Below are 19,600 nucleotides of genomic sequence, written 5' to 3' on the forward strand. Positions count from 1 at the left end.
ATAAATCACAGACTTTTTAAAAAAAATAAACAATGTACAACCCAGTGAGTTGAGAAGATTCATCTATCAGAGACATCAGTGAGTAGGGTGGACAGAAGAGGGACTAGAGACTAAGTGATCAGTTCAGAAGCCACCGTCACAATCCCAGCAGGAAGTGATGAAAGGCTGAATTAGCATGGTGGCCGTAAGACTATGAAGATGGAAACAGGGATGACAGGTATTATATAAAGTCTCACAATGAGGAGGGAAGAAGCAAAGATGATAAAGTAGTTTCAAGAGTGGGAGACTGGGAGAATGACAGCACCATGAGAGGAAGGTACAAATCTGGGGAGGAAATTAATCTAAGGACACAAAAGGCAAATATGGTTTCAGACAGGTTATTTATTGAGGTAACATCCAGAAAGAAAATATTAAGTCAGCCTGGAAAGACATGATCTCAACATGGGAAGGAAAGCCCTATGCTCAGGTTGGATGGCTGACTTCATGGAAGCTGCTGGTACAAACAAAAAAAACCAGCATGGAGCAAAAAATGCAAGTGTTGTCACCAAGGTGAAGAAGATGAGTCTTGACCTGGGTGGCTCAGTCGGTTAAGCATCCAACTTCAGCTCAGGTCATGATCTCACAGTTCCTGAGTTCAGGCCCCACGTCAGGCTCTGTGCTGGCAGCTCAGAGCCTGAAGCCTGCTTCAGATTCTGTGTCCCCCTCTCTGTCTGCCCCTCCCCTGCTTGTGCTCTGTCTCTCTCTCTCTCTCTCTCAAAAATAAACATTAAAAAAATTTTTTATTAAAAAAAAAACAAAAAAAAACACATGAGTCTCAAGAAGACAGAGGTGAAGAAAGCAAGAAACTACAGAAAACTCTAAGGGCTGAAAACAGGTCATCATACATGGTTATGAGATCCCTGCAGACCTTAAAAAACAAAAACAAAAAACACATTCAAAATAGGTGTCAGGAGTTAAAAGGAAATGAGTGAGTCAGAAGAAAGCAGAAGAAGGGTCTACAGTCCATGCTTTCAAATGCACTTTTCTAAGAGAAGTCTCATTCAGATTTTTTTATCTGGAATACAAGAAAATTAAAGACTCTGATAATACAAACTGTCTTTAGTGGTGACAGGCCCTAACCCTTCTCTTCTGCTCTCCTTGTTTCACTTGATTTATTGGTTACTTTGTGCAACCTCTCAATACCTCTCATTTCTAGGCTGTACTTATGAGCCTCTCTCCTTTCAGTAGAAAGTATCACTCCTATACCTCTTGCCTCTCTTTTTCGTTCGCTTACATCATACAGGGAAAGACAAAACTCAGATTTTACTGGAAAACCAAGATTTGACAGCCATTCTTCTTCAATATTTTTAAAAGAAGGCCGTCTTCCAAAAAGTACATAAAAAAGATATTCAGTGTCATTAGTCATTAGTAAAATGCAAACTAAAACCACAGTAAGAAACCACTTCACATCTACTAGAATGATTAAAATTAAAAAGACTGGCAAGGATATGGAGCAACTAGAACTCTCATACATCACTGATGGAAATGTAAAATAATACAACCACTTTGGAAAGTGGTTTAGCAGTTTTGGGTGTGGTTTTTTTTTTGTGTTTTTTTTTTTTAAGTTAACACACACCTACCATATTATCCAGCAATTCTACTCCTAGGTTATTTACCCAAGAGACATGAAAGCATATGTCCATACAAAGACTTGTACATGAATGTTCACAGTCAAAAACTGAAAGCAACTCAAATGTCCAACAATAAGTGAACAGATAAACAAGCTTTGGTATATACATACAATACAATATCAAGTGATAAAAATGAATGAACCATTGATAGATGCAACAACATAGATGGATTTCAAAATGATTATGCTGAGTGGGGGAAAAAGCCAGAAAACAAAAAAGGAGTACATGCTCTACATTTCCATTTATGTAAAATTTTACAAAATGCAAACTAAGTCTATAGTGACAGAAAGCAGATTAATGGTTGCCTAGGGATGGAGGGAGGGACTAGAGAGGGACAGAAGGAAGGTATTACCAAAGGGCATAAAGAAACCTTGGACAGTGTTGGCTGTGTTCATTATCTTGATAGTGGTGATGGTTTCACAAATATATACAGAACTGATCAAATTATATGTATATTAAATATATGTAGCTTATTTTATGCCAATCATACCTCAGTTATTTTTAAAAACAGTTGAAACATCTGGCAAAATCTGAATATGGACTCTGTATCAGATAATAATATTGTAACAATGATCAATTTTTAACACTGAAGAAAGTGGATGTCCTAATCCCCATAACATAAAGTCACCATGAAGGCTGGGGATGAGGGCTTCTCTCTGGTAAAGTGGGTATATCATCTGGGAACATCTACTGTCATCCTATTTTTTACTAGATGTTCTCTTCATCACAGAATTCCCTCTTAAGCAATATTTCCAAAGTACATGCCTGCCTGTACTCTTTCACGTCTAAAACTGTTTGCATTACATAATCCTTTGGGGATAAACAACTTCCATCTGTATGTGGCTCTAATAGGAAGGTACAGAGAACTTCTCTGGCCACCGTCAGCTTCTCAGTTCTCTACCCATGTAATTTCTTCAGCAACAGCCACTTGGATCTCGTAGATAGTATTAAAAATACAAGCTTCCTTTCCAAGAATTCTTTGCTGCTCAAAGACTCTCACTCTTAGACAAACCTATGACCAGACATTTATCAAAAACAGTTTAGACCTACAGGCACCTTATCAGGTACACAGGAGGGATGCCAGGAAAATAGGAAAGGTCAGAATCCCCGATTGGTCTCTCTTCTGAAATCACTGGAATATAAAATCCCCCAGGGTCTCAAGCCACAGGCAAGAAAGAAACAGCAAGTGTAAACTTTTTGTATGTATTTATGAGCATAAATTACCGGGCTGAGTGCCCATCTCCATATTCCCATCTGGTGTCAAAGATATGGCTGGCACTTAGATTAAAAATAAAGCTCTCAATATGGCATTATAATTATCTTTCTAAAATTGACTTTAAAAATAATCACGATAAATTAATCTTACTCCTAACTCCAAAAGCCACGTTTATTCTGTTTTGTAGCTTTAAAACTTTAACAAACTAAATTTTTCAAAGTGATCACATACAGAAATATACAAAATGCTCTTTAAAAGAAGTAAAAAGTTCCTGTCATCAGCTGAAAATGTCAAAATATTCTTCAATTTCTTATTCTATTATCTTTCAGAAGGTACAGTGAAACAGCACCATTCACAAATTTACACAAACCCAAGAAACTCTTTTCTTTTTTTTAATGTTTTTTTTTTTGACATTTTTAATTTAAATTTTTTTTTAATTTACATCCAAATTAGTTAGCATACAGTGCAACAATGATTTCAGGAGGAGATTCCTTAATGCCCCTTACCCATTTGGCCCATCCTCCCTCCCACAACCCCTCCAGTAACACTCTGTTTGTTCTCCATATTCATGAGTCTCTTATGCTTTGTCCCCCTCCTTGTTTTTATACTATTTTTGTTTCCCTTCCCTTATGTTCATCTGTTTTGTCTCTTAAAGTCCTCATATGTGAAGTCATATGGTATTTATCTTTCTCTGACTAATTTCACTTAGCATAACACCCTCTAGTTCCATCCATGTAGTTGCAAATGACAAGATTTCATTCTTTTTGATTGTCGAGTAATACTCCATTGTATATATACACCACACCTTCTTTATCCATTCACCCATCGATGAACATTTGGGCTCTTTCCATACTTTGGCTATTGTTGATAGTGCTGCTATAAACACTGGGGTGCATGTGTCCCTTTGAAACAGCACACCTGTATCCCTTGGATAAATACCTGGTAGTGCAATTGCTGGATCGTAAGGTAGTTCTATTTTTAGTTTTTTGAGGAACCTCCATACTGTTTTCCAGAGTGGCTGCACCAGCTGACATTCCCAGAAACTCTTTTCTTATTTAAAACACTATAAGGGTGGCTGGGTGGCTCAGCTGGTTAAGCATCCAACTCCTGATTTTGTCTCAGGTCATGATCTCAAGGTTTGTGAGATCAAGCCCCATGTCAGGCTCTGCACTGACAGCATGGAGCCTGCTTGGGACTCTCTCTCTCCCTATCTCTCTGCCCCTCTCCCACTCATGATCACTCTCTCTCTCTCAAAATAAATAAATAAATTTTTATAAATAAATAAATAAATAAAAATAAAACACTATAAAACTATATTTCATATGCACACACTTTATTCTGTACTATACATTATTTGCGATATGTGGTTACATATTTATAACTATGCATTCCTATATTTTACATGCACACACTTTTTCTGTACTATTAATTACTTTGGATATGTAGTTATACATTTATAATTACATATATCTCTACAGAATAAGAGGTGGAAATCACAAACACTCTTCTTTATGGGCAATCTGAGGGACCTTACAATTAAGATTTTGTCTCTGTACACTAATACAACCTAACCCCACTCAGTATGAAAATCTGTAAGCAGCTGCAGTTTCCTTACAAGACAGATAATAGAAACAGGGCAAGGATTTTCTGCACAGGAAATCCCAGATAAAATAAGGACAACCTTCACCAAAACCAGCAGAATTCCAAGGGCAAGATGGCTCCAGACTTCCCACTACTCTAGAACCAGGGGAAGAGATTCCTGTGTGTATCTTGCTAGGTCTTCACAACCTGCACAATCAGTATCTTGTACAATAGATATTGTGCTTATCGTTCAGACTAATGCTTTCTGGGACATTCCCATGAGATGGATCTAGTGATAATAATTTTTACCCAAAGAAGAAAAGACAGGGCTCTCCCCTGCATGTACTCAATGCACGTTAGTTTTCAGCAACACATCTATACCAAGTTCTAGTCCATCCTCGTGATCATGAATTCTCTTGATTACCATACCTTGAATATCCTTTCTTCTTTGGCTCTTACTTTACCTTTGGATTTCATCTTTCAGTAAAGAAACTTTAGCCCTATTATCCATAAACTGAAGCCATTTCACATTTCCCTGATCTCAAACTTTTTAAATAATCTCAAATATAGGAACATAAGAACACTCACTATCATGAGTATTACAGAACATTGTTCTGTTCTAGTTAATGCAATGAGGCAGGAAACAAAAAAAAGTATAACAATTTAGGAAGCAGGAGACAAAATTATATTATTTGTAGACAATATGATTGCATATCTTTTAAAAGAAAAAAACAAAGTAGAGAGAATGAATCACCAGAAAAGCTACTAAAACTAAATAGGAAGTTTAGTCAGTCAGCATTTCTATAGACTAGTAATAAACAGTCAGGAAGACATAATGAAAAGATGGCCTCATCGTAATCAATTTATAGCAGCAGCAGCAGGATGAGCACTTCATCCTCACATACAGAATTTACTCCAAATGCATTCATTTTGGCCTCCAGAAACATCAGAAGACTTTAACACCCTCCCCTCTCACTGGAGACCAGACCACTGCTAGGCTGTCCCCCTGCAAAATGTGTACACAAATTTCAGCCCCCCCAGGAATCTCTTCTCTCTGGCCTGGAGTAGATCAGAATATTTTTAAACATAATAACAAAACTTATGATTCCTAATAATTAAGAGACAAAAATCCTACTGCATTTGAAGAAATTCATTGTCTAAAACAGGAAGATAGTAAAAGAGAAATGGGTAGCCAACAAAAGAACTGCTGTGATATTTCCACACTCATTAGTAGACTTACCTGTACTGAACACACAGTCATGTATCACAGCAAAAAGCACCTTGTTGTTCTCCAAACACTCAAGCCCTTCTTTGTTGCCAGTATATACAGAACAGACAGAAAATCTGAATTTAAAAAAAACTACCTACCAATAGTTTCCTAAAACTTGTTGGGGCCCTAAAATACCAAATTTATACTTCAGCTCCCAGGTAAAGTCACCTCTAAGCCAATCCAAAAATAAGATGGCTTACCCTTTTATCAAGTCTTCTAAAGCTTTCTTTTTTCCCTCTTGTCAATGTTATATACTTTACAGCAACATTTTCCAACGAGTTTGCTAATGTGCAGACAAGAAATGTTCCAGGCCATGTTCTCTGAACCCCCTCCCCAAGGCTACCCAACAATTCCCATTCCCCTTCTTCCTAGCTAACAAAATTTACTCCACCTATAGCCTAAGCCTCTGACAATGGACATAAAAAGACAAAACTAACCAATCTGTAAAAATAAAGGGAAAGGACATTTCCTTTATTGCCAAAACAGCTCCTTACAAAGAGGAGATATTATTGATCATTTGGAAACTATTCTGTCTTTGGTAGAAATTACCTTATGTCTCCTTTCTTTGTGATGAGTGTTTCTCCTATAATTTGATGTACTTATTTAACATGAGGGGAAGAAGATTTTTGATTACCATAATCTTATTGACTTACAAATGGCAACAACTGAATTCTACTATATCTCTGTTAAGGGCAGACTAAGAAATAAGTTTAAACCAAAGGGAATTAGTTCATATATAACGAATTTCCTGAGAGAAAGGACTATAGAAAAAAAAAAAAAGTCTCCAGGGACAGTATGGAATCTCCTTGATGAAAGTATTTAAAAATAGATTATTCATGTAGCTGTGAAGCCTTAGGCACTATATTTGAATTATATGACAATTCAAGATCCCTGCCAGGCCTATCTAAAGAGAAAATGTATCTTCTTTCTAAACAGAAATGTAGGAAACCTCTAAGTTTAAATAAAAGGGAAGCTGAAACTTCTTAATCCCAAATTCTGGGTCAATCATATTTATCATATACCTATGCAAACCAGTTGTTACAGCAAATTCACCTTATTATTCTAGGCAGCAAAAAGGTAAATAGTATGACCAAAAATTCTACTATGTCTCAATTTCTAGAAAATACAAGGGTCAGTAAGAGACTTATTTGGCCAGAAAATGTCCAGTGACTAATTAAACTGAAAGTTAAGTTATTTAATTAAAAGAAATTTGAAAGCACTTACTAGGTTAGAAAGAAATGGTATATACTTATCAGAATAAAACAGTTTTTGCCATATGGCAATTCTATAACTAAAAGAATATTTTTTTAAATGTTTTTAGATGAAAAACCTTATTGTCCAAGAGTAGTGCTGAATATAGACTGTTCTATTAAAAATACAATTTGAAATATTTAAGATGTATTGCTACAGGCCATTAAATCCCCACTCACATTTACAATGACTAAAGCCTGGAATATTCATCTTGAAAAGCAAATGCAAATAAGTGTGCACTTCTCCAGGGAAGTCATAAGGTTTGACGACATGATGTGAAATGGATAACTGGTCTTTGGTTTAGCAACTAAGACCAATAGATTATCTGTCAGCTGCTCAATACGGGAGCAGAACAAGGAGTGCGATAATGATGGATGGTATGGTAAAGAATGTGAGTCTCAGAAATACAGACTATTGCTATGGTGCCTTCCACTTCTGTACAAATTAGAAAAAGGCACCCTTACCAAGTGATTGTGCCTAGCTTGGGAGCAGACAGTTCTTTTCTACATTAGAAATAGCGTGTCTCTATCTGGTATCATTGTACAATGAACATTTTATGTAATTATTTGCAGTAGCCCAGACTTACCTTCAGGGGCTCTGTGCCCAGTAGCAGACAAGAACTCCCTTGTCTTCTAGGAATGGAGAAAAGTAAGTAAGTCTCATTTTTAACAGACTCAACTACCAGAACCTTCCCTCATTCTAGACAAGCTGGAGGCAGCTAAGGTTCCATTAAATTGGGTCCTATTCTCATTAAACAGAGAAAGGGAAAAAAATACTCTCCAGAAAGACCAAGTGATCAAAATTTTCAGATTTGCTTCTCAGATGTAAATTATTATACCTTCACTTTTTAAGCACAGCTTTTCCTAGCACAGATTTCAAGTTTATTGAAAGTATATCAATTTATCAATATGCCCAATTTTCTCTACACAAATATTTACTTAAAGTGCTTTGTAGAGAGGCCTATAATTATAAAAGAAAGCTACAAATGGTACTATAATGCCATCAACTATTTTTTTAAATGATGGCTTCCTTTGTTTTAAACTTTACCTTTGAAGATTCTTATTAAAAACAGATTATAACTAGCCATCACCAAAGCTTGGGCTTAACTTAACGTTGGCTAAAAGTTAACGTTGGCTAGTGTATTAGGTAGCCTTCTAGAATGGAAACACATGACTATCATCTATTCAAACTAAACATACCAACACAATATTGTAAACAAATGAAAAAAATAATATTTTGCTATTTAAAATTAAATAACTGTTAATTTAGCAGTTGTCAAATCTGGCTGGCTCAGTCGGTAAAGCATACAACTCTTGATCTCAGGGTTATGAGTTCAAGCCCCATGTCAGATGCAGAGATTACTTAAAAAATAAAATCCTGGGGCGCCTGGGTGGCCCAGTCGGTTAAGCATCCGACTTCAGCTCAGGTCATGATCTCGCAGTCTGTGAGTTCGAGCCCCGCGTCAGGCTCTGGGCTGATGGCTCAGAGCCTGGAGCCTGCTTCCGAATCTGTATCTCCCTCTCTCTCTGTCCCTCCCCCGTTCATGCTCTGTCTCTCTCTGTCTCAAAAATAAATAAACGTTAAAAAAAAATTTTTTTTTAATAAAATCTTAACAAAAATTAAATTGGGGCACCTAGTGGCTCAGTCGGTTAAGCACCCAACTTCAGCTCAGGTCATGATTTCACCGTTCCTGAGTTCACACCCTTTATCAGGCTCTCTGCTGTCAGTGCAGAGACCGCTTCAGATCTTCTGTCCCCCTCTCTCTCTGCCCCTCCCCATTCCTGCTTTTTTTTCCCTCTCTCAAAAATAAATTTTAAAAACTTTTTAATTAAATTAACAATTGTTTACAGATTAGGAAATTATTTTAGTTCTTAAAAAAAAAAAAAAAAACACACCGCTTCAGTATAAAAAGAAATAATGCAAACACATACACACCACATTTATTCTAAAGTCAAGCCTTTAGTACTTTAAAGTAAAATAAAACCTAAATCATTTTTGCAAATGGCTATGTTGATGCCACCATAACTTCTATGCAAGCCTTTCATGAGCTAACAGGCAGAAGTGTTAGAGATTCTCTGCAGTGGGACAGAGATTCTGGCAGCAAAGAAGGGGAGTGGATGAGAATGGCTGCTTGCGAGTCAGCATCTGCTCTAACTTCTAAGCCCAATTTTTTTTTAACTGCAGGACTTCCTTAGGTAAATAGATCTACCTACTGAGATTTCCAGCATAGAGTTTCCAAGAACAATACCACATGCCACAGGGACACAACTGTCAGAATCAAATGAGAAACTCCAAGTCCTACTGAGCGACCTGAGAAGACCAGGCAATGTCCATCTAACAATGCTATCCACACTTCACTGTCGAAATTATGAGATTCGTGGAATTTAAACCAGAAGCTGAAAGCATAGGGTTTGGAGACAGATAGCTCCAAATCTGAATCCCACTTTCAAATTCTAGTTTCACCACCCACGAGCTACAAGAGACCGTGGATAAATTACTTAATTTCTCAGTACCTTAATTTCTACATATATAAATGGAGATATATAGTACCTACCTCAAACACTGTTATGATAATTAAAATCAGATAATATATATAAAGTACCTTAAAACACTGCCTGGCATATTAAACATATTCAATAAATGTCAGCCATTATTATTATTATTATTATTATTACCAATAACGGTGGTTTCTTTATTTATCCTCTGATCCAGAAACTCTACTTCTGGAAATCCACCTACAGTAGATTTCTACAGTAGAAACACCTGCACAAACTACAGTAGAAGCACAAAATTATTATAATTATAAAAATATATAAAAATTATTATTATTATTATTATTACAATGTTATTTACAAAGGTGAAAAGTTAGAGGAACCTAAATGTATACCAGGAAGAAAGCTATTGAGTGATTTATCAAACAGCCAACCATTCAGTATAATATTAATCTATTGCTAAGAAACACATTAGGAATATAATAAAGAATTATGGAGGGGTGCCTGGGTGGCTCAGTTGGTTAAGCATCCGACTTCAGCTCAGGTCATGATCTCATGGGTCATGAGTCTGAGCCTGCATCAGGCTCTGTGCTGACAGCTCAGAGCCTGGAGCCTGCTTGGGATTTTGTATCTCCCTCTCTCTCTGTCCCTTTCCCACTCACACTCTGTCTCTGTCTCTCTCAAAAATAAATAAACATTTAAAAAATTAAAAAAAAAAAAAGAAATATGGAGGAAAATGACTTTGTGTTTATAGGCTTATAAAAAGTGGGAAAAAAGCCAAGATTTAAAAACCAAACGTACAACACTATAACAATGTAAAATTATATTTAAAATGCATATAAAAAACAATAAGCAAGTAATACACCAAAATCCTAATAGTGGATGTGACAAGAGAATGGGGTTTTGAGTGACTTTTTTTCTTTTCCATACTATCTATCACGTAGTCACATTAATTTTATAATTTTAAAGTTAATTTACTTTTAAATATGTTTAATTTGCTAAGACATATCTACTAAATAGGATTATTCAAATGATAATAAAAGTTAAACCACAAAAATACATTACTGAAGTGGGTAAAGTTCAAAACAGAAATTATGAACAATCAAATACTAGGGGCACCTGGGTGGCTCAGTTGGTTGAGTGTCCAACCTTTAATTTCGGCTCAGGTCATGGTCCCAGGGTTGTGGGATGCATCCCTATGTCAGGCTCCATGCTGGGCACCGGGCATGGAAGCTACTTGAGATTCTCTTTCCCTCTCCCTCTACCCCTCCCCTGTGCACGCTCGCTCTCTCTATCTCTCTCTAAAATAAAAGTTTTAAAAAATGTTGTTTTAATTTCAAATATTAGCATTCAAAATAAAAATATTACTTTTTTTAGTTTTTGCAAGTATTTTTGTTACTGAGGTACAGTTGACATACAACATTATGTTAGTTTCAGGTATCCAACAAGGGCTCAAAATTTGTCTGTATTGAGATATGATCACCACAATAAGCCTAGTTAACATCCATTACCACACATGGTTAAAGAATTTTTTTTCTTGTGATGAAAAGTTTTAAGGCTTACTCTCTTAGCAACTTTCAAATATGCAACACAATAGCAATAACTCTAGTCACCATGCTGTACATTACATCGCCATCACTTATTTTTATTTTACAACTAGAATTGTATACCTTTTGACTCTTTTCATCCATTTTGCCCGTGCCTCACTCCTGCCTCTGGCAATCACCAATCTGTTCTCTGTGCCTTTGAGCTTGCTTTTGTGACCAATAATGACTCAAGTATCAAAACTTGTGAATTATTTACTTTTTAAACTAAGCTAGAAAGGATTCAAATTTATTACTCTAATGTCTTCTCATTTACCTGCATCAGAAAGCGGGGTGGGATTTCTGCTACACCACTGGGAACTGACCATAAGTCTGGGTTCCCCATGAATGTATGTTACACATGAAATCTTATCTGTCACATAAGTCACAGTGGAAAGAGTTCCAAACCAGAATTCTTTGAGGAGTGGCATCACTAGAGATACCTTCCACCTGGGAAGGGAGTAAGCAGCCTGCCTTTCTTCTTACTATGGCCAACAATTAAATTTTAAAAGCCACCTTTCTGCTTACAAAAAGCAAGGAGAGGGGGATAGAGGGACTCTAGAGGCAACCAGAGACTAGGAGAAGAACCATCTAAAAATCATTCCACTTCATCACAATGGAGACAGCTTCTTAGCAGACTGGAGGCTAAGAACTTCATTTAATGATTTTCTACTCAACAGTGCTAATAGGAAGTTTATTTTTTAAATAAATTTACTTGACTAAAAAAAATAGTCAATCTAAAAAATAATATTGACTATATCAAAACACAGAAGGTACTCAAAAATGAAAAAAATAATGAATAGGCTTATAGAATGATAGCAGTTGGGGAAATCCTGCTCTAAACACATGGGCTACCTGCCTTTTTTCCAACTGTGCCTGCTTTTTACTTCCTCTGTGTCATTTTATTTTTTCTTCAACCTGTAAAGTCATCTTCTCATCCTCCCTCCTAATCTCTGTCTAATGAAATGCTAGGACATAATCAAACGTCAGCTTCTCTTCAAAATTACCCAAGACTCCTCACGCTCCCTTAGTCAGGCCATCACCTCTTATAGGTAGCCCAACTGTACCTTGTAGCTCTGCTATGAAGAAGCTCATCTCTCCAAGTTGATGGAATGTTCCCTGAGGGCAGAGAATGCACTGATTCATCTTTAGGCAACACAGAGAACATAACATTGTTTTCCACATATGTCAGACTATATAGAAAATGTCGGTTTAATTGAACTGAATTTCTAAACAATCTGTTCAGAAGATGCATCGAGGTCAGCAGTCATGATCTTGCATTCACCTACACGGAGGCCCCTTGGCACAAGAGAGAGGCTGACTAAGAAGGAAACTACCCCTCCTTTTTTGGCAGAAATGTCAATGTGTCATTTTAAACCAAAGTAATCTGAATTTTCTCTTAAATCATAAGGCATTTGTCCACACTAAATCCACAGGCCTCCTGTACCTCACTAATGTGGGAACTCAACATTTACTAAGAGCAGTTATAATGTCTGAAAAGCAGATCATTCATCGTGCCACTCCTAATTTAATAATTCAGAGCTATATCTTATTTCAGAAAGGATCCAATGAAACTTACATAAATATATATGCCACAACAAGATAAAATGACATATCTGAGAGGAGAAAGAAAAAAATAAAACAAAGGAAAACTGAATGTAGGAAAGATAAGCTGTCCTGGGAGTGAGGTTCATATGCCAAATTAATGTCTTCTATAAGATTCTGCATATTTGTTAGAGGCAGGTCAAAGGTTCATATCTAACATTTCTAGTAGCCAACAAACACAGGGAGAGCCAGTCACATGATTCAATACCCTTAAGATAAAAACAAAAAGCTGTCAGAGAACTGTCTTTCCCTTGGTCCTCATAATGCACAAAGTCCTCAAGGACATATTTGCAGTTGATTTGTTGGAGAACTTTGGACAACCATTCCTCAAAACAACCCTCACAGGCAAACGACAGCACACAAGTTAATAAATGCAAATAATGGAAAAAACAACAATCAGGCCAAGGAAGGGGTCCAGGTACACAGCTCCCTGCAGGTCTAGATTTATTAGAAACAGATTTTATTCTATCTAGACTAACCTAAAATCCAGAGGCTTCATGCATTCGCTTATCTTTAAAATTATAAACAAAACCTGATGCATGTGTCCATTCTCCTTGGGGATATGTCTGTAGTTTTACAACATCCACAAAGCATAACTCAAGAAAAGTTAAGAACCATTGGTCTAAAGAACTAGACTATATATATCCTACAGGCAACCTTCTATAAGCAGTTTCTCCTCTTCACTTCTGAGAAGTGAGGAGCCTGAAGACTACCCCCCCAGAAAAGCATCTCAAGTACAGCTTCTCTGATGTGAAGTGTGGTGCTCTAAGCTTAACCACTGGCCAAGCTGTGTGTCAACTGTATGATACAATGATATACGACCTTTAATACAGTAATGATGGAACACATAACAATCTGTTTTTCCAGAGAGGTTTCAGCCATGAACAGCTGCCTCAAAGGATTGGTGCTATTTCTTCTGCATAATGTAAAAAGTAAAACAAGTCAACAAAAAAAAAACAAAAACAAAAACACAAACAAAAACACCTTTTGCCTATAGATTAAAAAATGCAGATAAGCACACACATACACACACACACACACACACACACACACACACACACACACAAAATTTTTTCTTGATAAACATTATTTTTTTAATTTTAAAAATAACCTTTCCATATCAGGGGCACCTGGGTGGTTCAGTCAGTTAAGTGTCCAACTCTTGGTTTTGGGTCAGGTCATGATCTCACGGTTCATGAGATCAAGTCCCGCATCTGGCTCTGAGCTGACAGCACAATGGAGCCTGCTTGGAATTCTCTCTCTCCTCTCTTTGCCCCTCCCCCCTTGTGCTCCCCCCAACCCTTAAAATAAACGAGCTTTAAAAAAAAATCTATAAAAATAACCTTTCCACATCAGTTGGTATAAGTTGAGCTATTTTTTTACCTTTTCAATGTTTTAATCTTTGTAAATATTTTGTTATACAGAAAAACAATCACTGCCATAGCTTTAGACACACACACACACATACACACACACACACACACACTCAGAACCAACCATCCACCCACAGTATCATGGTTAGAATGTTTCAAGGGCACAATGGCATCAAGTGAGGAAGCTGGCCTGTATGACCACTGAGACAGGCTCTCTAAGATGTCATCCATGTAGAAGTCATAGCTCTCCAGAGTCTGGTCCTCAGCATAAGTCCAGAGATATATCTTTGTCAAAAATACACAATTGAGTAAACTCCAGAGAACCAACGCATGCTAAGAGGCTGAAGTGCAAATCAGAATACCAACTTACTAATTAATCACAGAGAATATTCCTTTTCACTAATCAGAAAATTTGCCCTGGAAACCTGGATCCTGGTTTCCCAATGCTAATATACCTGAAATCCTGAATTAATAACCAGTTTACCACAAGTTAGAACAAAGAGAGAGTTTGGGGGATACCTAATAAATTATCCATATCTAACATATGCCTTTCTAGTGATCGAAATTGTGGCTTTCATATGAAGACTCTCTCTTCCTAAGATATTGTTGCCCTAACAATGCAGACTTCTTGGTCTCTAAGCTTTCTTTTTCCACATCATTTTCTCCATTCAGTATTTCTCTAGACAGGGTATAATACAACTGATGGAGTTCTACCTTACATGCATTATTATCCCTATTTTTCAGACTAAAAATTCCCAGATAAAGTTGACTAAGCAACTTGTCCATGATCACAGCCAGTATAAGGCAGAGCAGAGATTCAAAGCAAGATCTCAAACCAAAGCCTGTGCTTTTAACTTAAAGTAAATAATGCCTTCAAAGTGTCTTTCCCTGGGCCTCCCACCTCCCAGTCTGATTTAAATGCTTTTCCTCAGTGTTCCCATAATACCCTAAGCATGCTCCAACTGTAATCTTTGGTTACAGATCTATCTCTCTACACTGAAATTTTGTGAGGATAGGAATCATGTCTCATTCACCTTTGTATCCCTAGTGTGCTATCTATCTAGGCAAATATGCAAACTAATTTGTCCAGCAGTTTAATATAAAAATCACCAAAATGAAGGCCTTGAACTTGCCTTACAAAGGTCACATCTTAAGCCCATCAACAAACTTCTCATCTAAAAAATGGGATGAAATGTACATATACAAGGTGACTTAGGTCTTTTCTATGAAATTTAAAAAGCAGTATCATCACAGATGGGCCCTCATTTTTTATAGCCCATCTTATTAGTTTGAATTATTAGAAATAAAATTAAAGTCCTCATTTATCTTCTCACACAACATATATAAATAATAGGGAGTTCAGAAAAATCTTCCTCTTTTCTGAAAGGAGACAACTATCATCTATACCAAAATCAAACAGTGGCACCCTCCTCTGGTGAATGTTAAAGGAGCTAAACAACACAAAAGATGACAATTAGATGGGAATTTTCCTTGAATGAAAAAAAAAGCAAGAGAGAAATCACCTAATATTATTTGTTATTATCACATTCCAACAACTAAATAACTACCTTTTATATCACTTTTCTTATTTTGCCCTAAAACGAAGTCAAAATGAATGAACTGGCTACATACTATAAGAGGTTATAGATAGAATGATTACTCTATTTTTAAGGAGAGTACCTATACATGTAAAATGCTTCTATTTAAATAAAAACATTTATCATGTCCCTTTTCTGGATGATACGTTTACCAGAAGATAGTACTGGAAATTTTTCAACCTGAAATCTGTTTAGGTCTGTGATTTTCAGATTTTAGAATATCAACTTAACAGAAAATTTTAAATACTCATTCACTTGCACGTGCAGGATCAAAACATGCCAATACAGCACACCCAGGCAAGCACAACCCAAAGTTTCACAACACTAATATTACATCCAGAACTTTAAATTAAAAATAAAACTGTGCTTTTTAAGACCAGAAGCAGATTATCAGCTGCCAATTTTAATTTAAAAATATATAATAAATATAAGCTTTATTAAATGATTTACAATGGTCTAGGCATATACAATGAAAACATAGGCATTCTGATCAAACCAAGAAAACAATTCAGTCATTATATTGGCAACATTATCATTCAGGTATGTGTCTTCCCAGGCACACAGCACCTGTTCCCTCAATTAATTTCATATTTTTCACCTATTATGTGACCAAGGGGAATAGAACCCTACACTACACGAGAAGCTACAAAATTACAACCAGTAAGAGTCCTTCATTTTGAAAGACAGAACATAGGGCTAGGGTGGATGGAAAATAGCAAAATCTGATCTCAGTTCTACCAAAGAAATTTTCCCACTAAGTTTGTCTTTCCTGGCAAAGTTGGTTTAAGGTAGATGGGTACACTATCTCGGAAAGATTAACAGAGTGTGGTGGGTGAAATGACTTTGTATCAAAGACAGAATGCAAATTAGATAACCAATTGAGCAAAACAAAGGCCAAAACACAAGCAATTCGTGAAACAGAATGACATCCAGACTTCCCCTACAGCTCACCAGAGACCAGAAGGACCAAGAAGAGAGTTGGAGGGAAAGTTGGATGCCAGCACAGAGCACGGGAGGTGGGGTGAGGTGTTAATGAAATAAGGGTGGCGATGGGGACTGGGGGAATATGAGTAAGAAAGTATGCTGCAAAAAAATAAAAAACTACAGCATTGAAACTCTTACAAACTGCCAATTGAGAGAGATGGTGTGGCTGGCCTGGTGCGCTTGAGAGAACGGCGCTGGAGCCACATTTGCCACTCACTTCCCCTGAGCAGATGCCGGAGGACCAGAGCCAACCCTCGCCCGCCCGACCTCCAGGAAATATGAGCCCCGGCGCGCAATCAAGGTGCCGCAGAAATGCGGCAGAGGGACCTGAACCGGCCTCCAACATCATCTCTTGCTCCCAGATGAACACCAAATAAAGGAGTTTAGAAGGAGGGAGACGTCTGCGCGCCCACGCTGACCAGGACTCAGGGGCGAGATCTGGGCAGCCGCCGCCTCTGCAGGCATTGCCACCTCTGCAAAGGCCAGAGGCATCTCGGTCCCGCGCCGCGATCCAGCTAAAAGCAGACGACCAGCGAGGCGCTGCTGTCAACTGGCCCGATTGCACTTGCAAAGTTAATGGGAGTTGGGAAGAAGCGCAGAGGTGCCCCTCGGGTTCCTCCTCTAGGAGAATGCAATGGGAAGGAGTCACAGCTTCCTTCATCTTCACTGAGCCCTCACTGACTCGGCTCTGCAGATTTGGTCTCTTTTCCCTAAGAGAATCAAAGATATTTTCTTCCTTCTTTATGCCTAAGCTTGGCCTCAAACCCTAGAACAGGGGGCGCTGAGGCCCTGGGCCAAAGTTCCCTGTAGAAACCATAAACTCTCCCCCCCAAAACTAGCACAGTCATTTGCTGGGTTCTGATCCTGGGAAACCTCATAAATTATGAGGCACAAAATAGGTTATGGGTGACCCTCCGTCCCCCAAATTGGCCACTGAATCCCAAGAGGTCTGGAGCCAGCACTATTTTTTAGCAACTTGAGCCACATTTGGATCTAATGTCTTTGTCCAGCCCGGCACCAGGTCATCACCACGCCCCTCGCACCCAGTTCTTACCCTGCTACGCACACATCCTGTTTACACACACTCACTCAAACAAAACCCCAGAGAACTCCTACCTCGCCCCCATGTCCGTCAAAGATCCCGAAGATGGACGGGTGCGTCTTGTTGGCTAGGTCCGTAAGAACTTCGAATCGGTCCTCCATGTGGTCTCTCCGGCCCTGGATGGAATACACGGCCACGTTGTGGCTCTTAAACTCCCAGGTCTTGGAAAACTCGGCCTCCAGCACGTCGAGCCCCCCGAGCCGATCATTCTGCATGATCTCCGCCACCTTGCCCTTCACCATCTTCACCGCGTCCCGGCTGGACTTGACGATGGTCTTCACCTCGTCCGTGTGGAAGAAGTAACTCCACAGTGCCAAGCTGATGCACAGCAGGAAGAGCGTCTCGGGTCTCAGCAAGAAGTAGCGCATGATGCGACCCAGCAGAGACAGCAAAGTCATTGTATCCTCTATCATTTATTATCGCTACAGCCCCAACCACCAGCAGCGACGCGCGCCCCGAAGGCTCGCCGGGTCCCGGAGCACTGCGGGGACAGCCCGCGGGGAGGGAGGCGGAGCAGCAGCCGGGGGTGGGGGGAGGAGGCTCGCGGAGCCGGGCAGGAGGCGGACGAGCTGGCTGCTCCCAGCCCGCACGGCGAACAGAGGCAGTTTCCCTTTTGTCTCCCGGCCTCGGCGGCACGGAGGCCCGCGCCTTGCGCACCGGCGCCTGTGCCCGCGGACCGCGCCGCCTCCCTTCCCGCGCCCCTTTGTGAGGCGGCGGCCGAGACGGCAGCGGTGGGAGCAAAGCAGCAGCAGCTGGTGCCCGGGCTGGGCTAGAAGAATCAAGTTAAAGTTGCGCCGGGCGAGTCCACCGCGGTGGGCGGGAGAATTCGGGGGCGCTGGCGCCCGCGCGGCCTCTCCGCGGGTGCCCCCTCGCCGCTCTGGGGAGCGGATCAGCAGCAGGTGAGGCGCGGGGCACGAGAGCCCAGCGGGCAAGGGATGCACGTCCCCTCAGTCGCCGCGACAGGGGAGCGTAGAGCCGGCCGAGCGCTCCGATTCCTTCAGACACCCCGGGGAGCCCCAGAGAATAAAAGTTTTGCGGAAGCCTGGGCAGAGGCGGGGGTACGCTGAGCCGGGCGACGCAGCACAATCCGCGCTGAGCCGCAGGCGGCCGGCGGGCTCTGCCTGCCTCTCCCCAGAACCTCCCTTCTCCGCTCGGCACCACTCGGCTCCGCTCGCGCGCTCCCTCCTCTGGCCCCGACTCGCGCTCGCCCCGCCCCTCGCGCTCTCGCCCCGCCCCGTCCCGCCCCTGGAGCTGGGACTCCAGGCCCGTGGTGCTCGCGCGGAGCTGTCAAAGGCTGAGGAAGCTCCGCCGCGACTGGCGCGCTTGCAGCTCCGGGCGGTTCAGGCGAACCGAGGGGGAGAAGAGGGGCGCGTCCACTGCCCAACTCGAGTAGCTGTTCTTTCCGCCCTCCTGTGCGGGCTCCCAGGACAAAATAATACTGATTCGGGTAGTCTGAACGTTGGTTTTCTCGGGAGCTACTGTCACCGGCTGGAAAGCAGAGTGCCGCACGTGAGCGTTCCCCCCTCCGGCAGGCAGCACGGTAGTGTGGTCCCCGCCTCGCCAGGCATAAGGCAAGCGAGAAGGGACGCACTTCTCCAGGCTCGCAAAGCGGGGCGGAGAGGATCCGACCATTGGGTTCTGTGACAGAGGCCTGCCCGGATCTCACGAGAGGCAGAGAGCGAGCCTGAGGCCTACAAGCCTCCTCAAGATGGGAAAAGATCCTCCCGAGAACAGCGGGATGTGAGGACACGGAGACACATGGAAGTGCGCTCTGAGGGTAACCTCGGGAGGGGCGAGGATGGGCTGGCGTCCCTGAGGACTGCGGCCGCCCCAGAAGCAGAGCACGTAACCGCGAAGGCCTTCCGTGGTCGCGAC

At 40.4% G+C, this 19,600-nt stretch overlaps 1 protein-coding gene across 2 annotated transcripts in view; it reads right to left on the reverse strand.

Annotated features, from left to right (window-relative positions):
* The window catches only part of PPM1L (protein phosphatase, Mg2+/Mn2+ dependent 1L), a 295,312-nt gene extending 276,393 nt beyond the window's left edge, over positions 1-18,919 (reverse strand). The window contains exon 1 of one of the 2 annotated variants that reach the window (XM_060639105.3): positions 11,341-11,704. In XM_060639105.3, the coding sequence (XP_060495088.1) occupies positions 11,341-11,409 (69 nt within the window). In that variant the 5' untranslated portion in view covers positions 11,410-11,704. Of the gene's footprint in view, positions 1-11,340; positions 11,705-17,739 lie in introns of those variants that run through there. The other variant, XM_060639104.3, reaches the window with a different exon arrangement.
* Positions 18,920-19,600: the final 681 nt, after the last annotated feature.

The sequence above is a fragment of the Panthera onca genome, chromosome C2 (genome assembly GCF_046562875.1).
Source record: "Panthera onca isolate mPanOnc1 chromosome C2, mPanOnc1 haplotype 2, whole genome shotgun sequence".
In the NCBI taxonomy this organism is placed as follows: Eukaryota; Metazoa; Chordata; class Mammalia; order Carnivora; family Felidae; genus Panthera; species Panthera onca.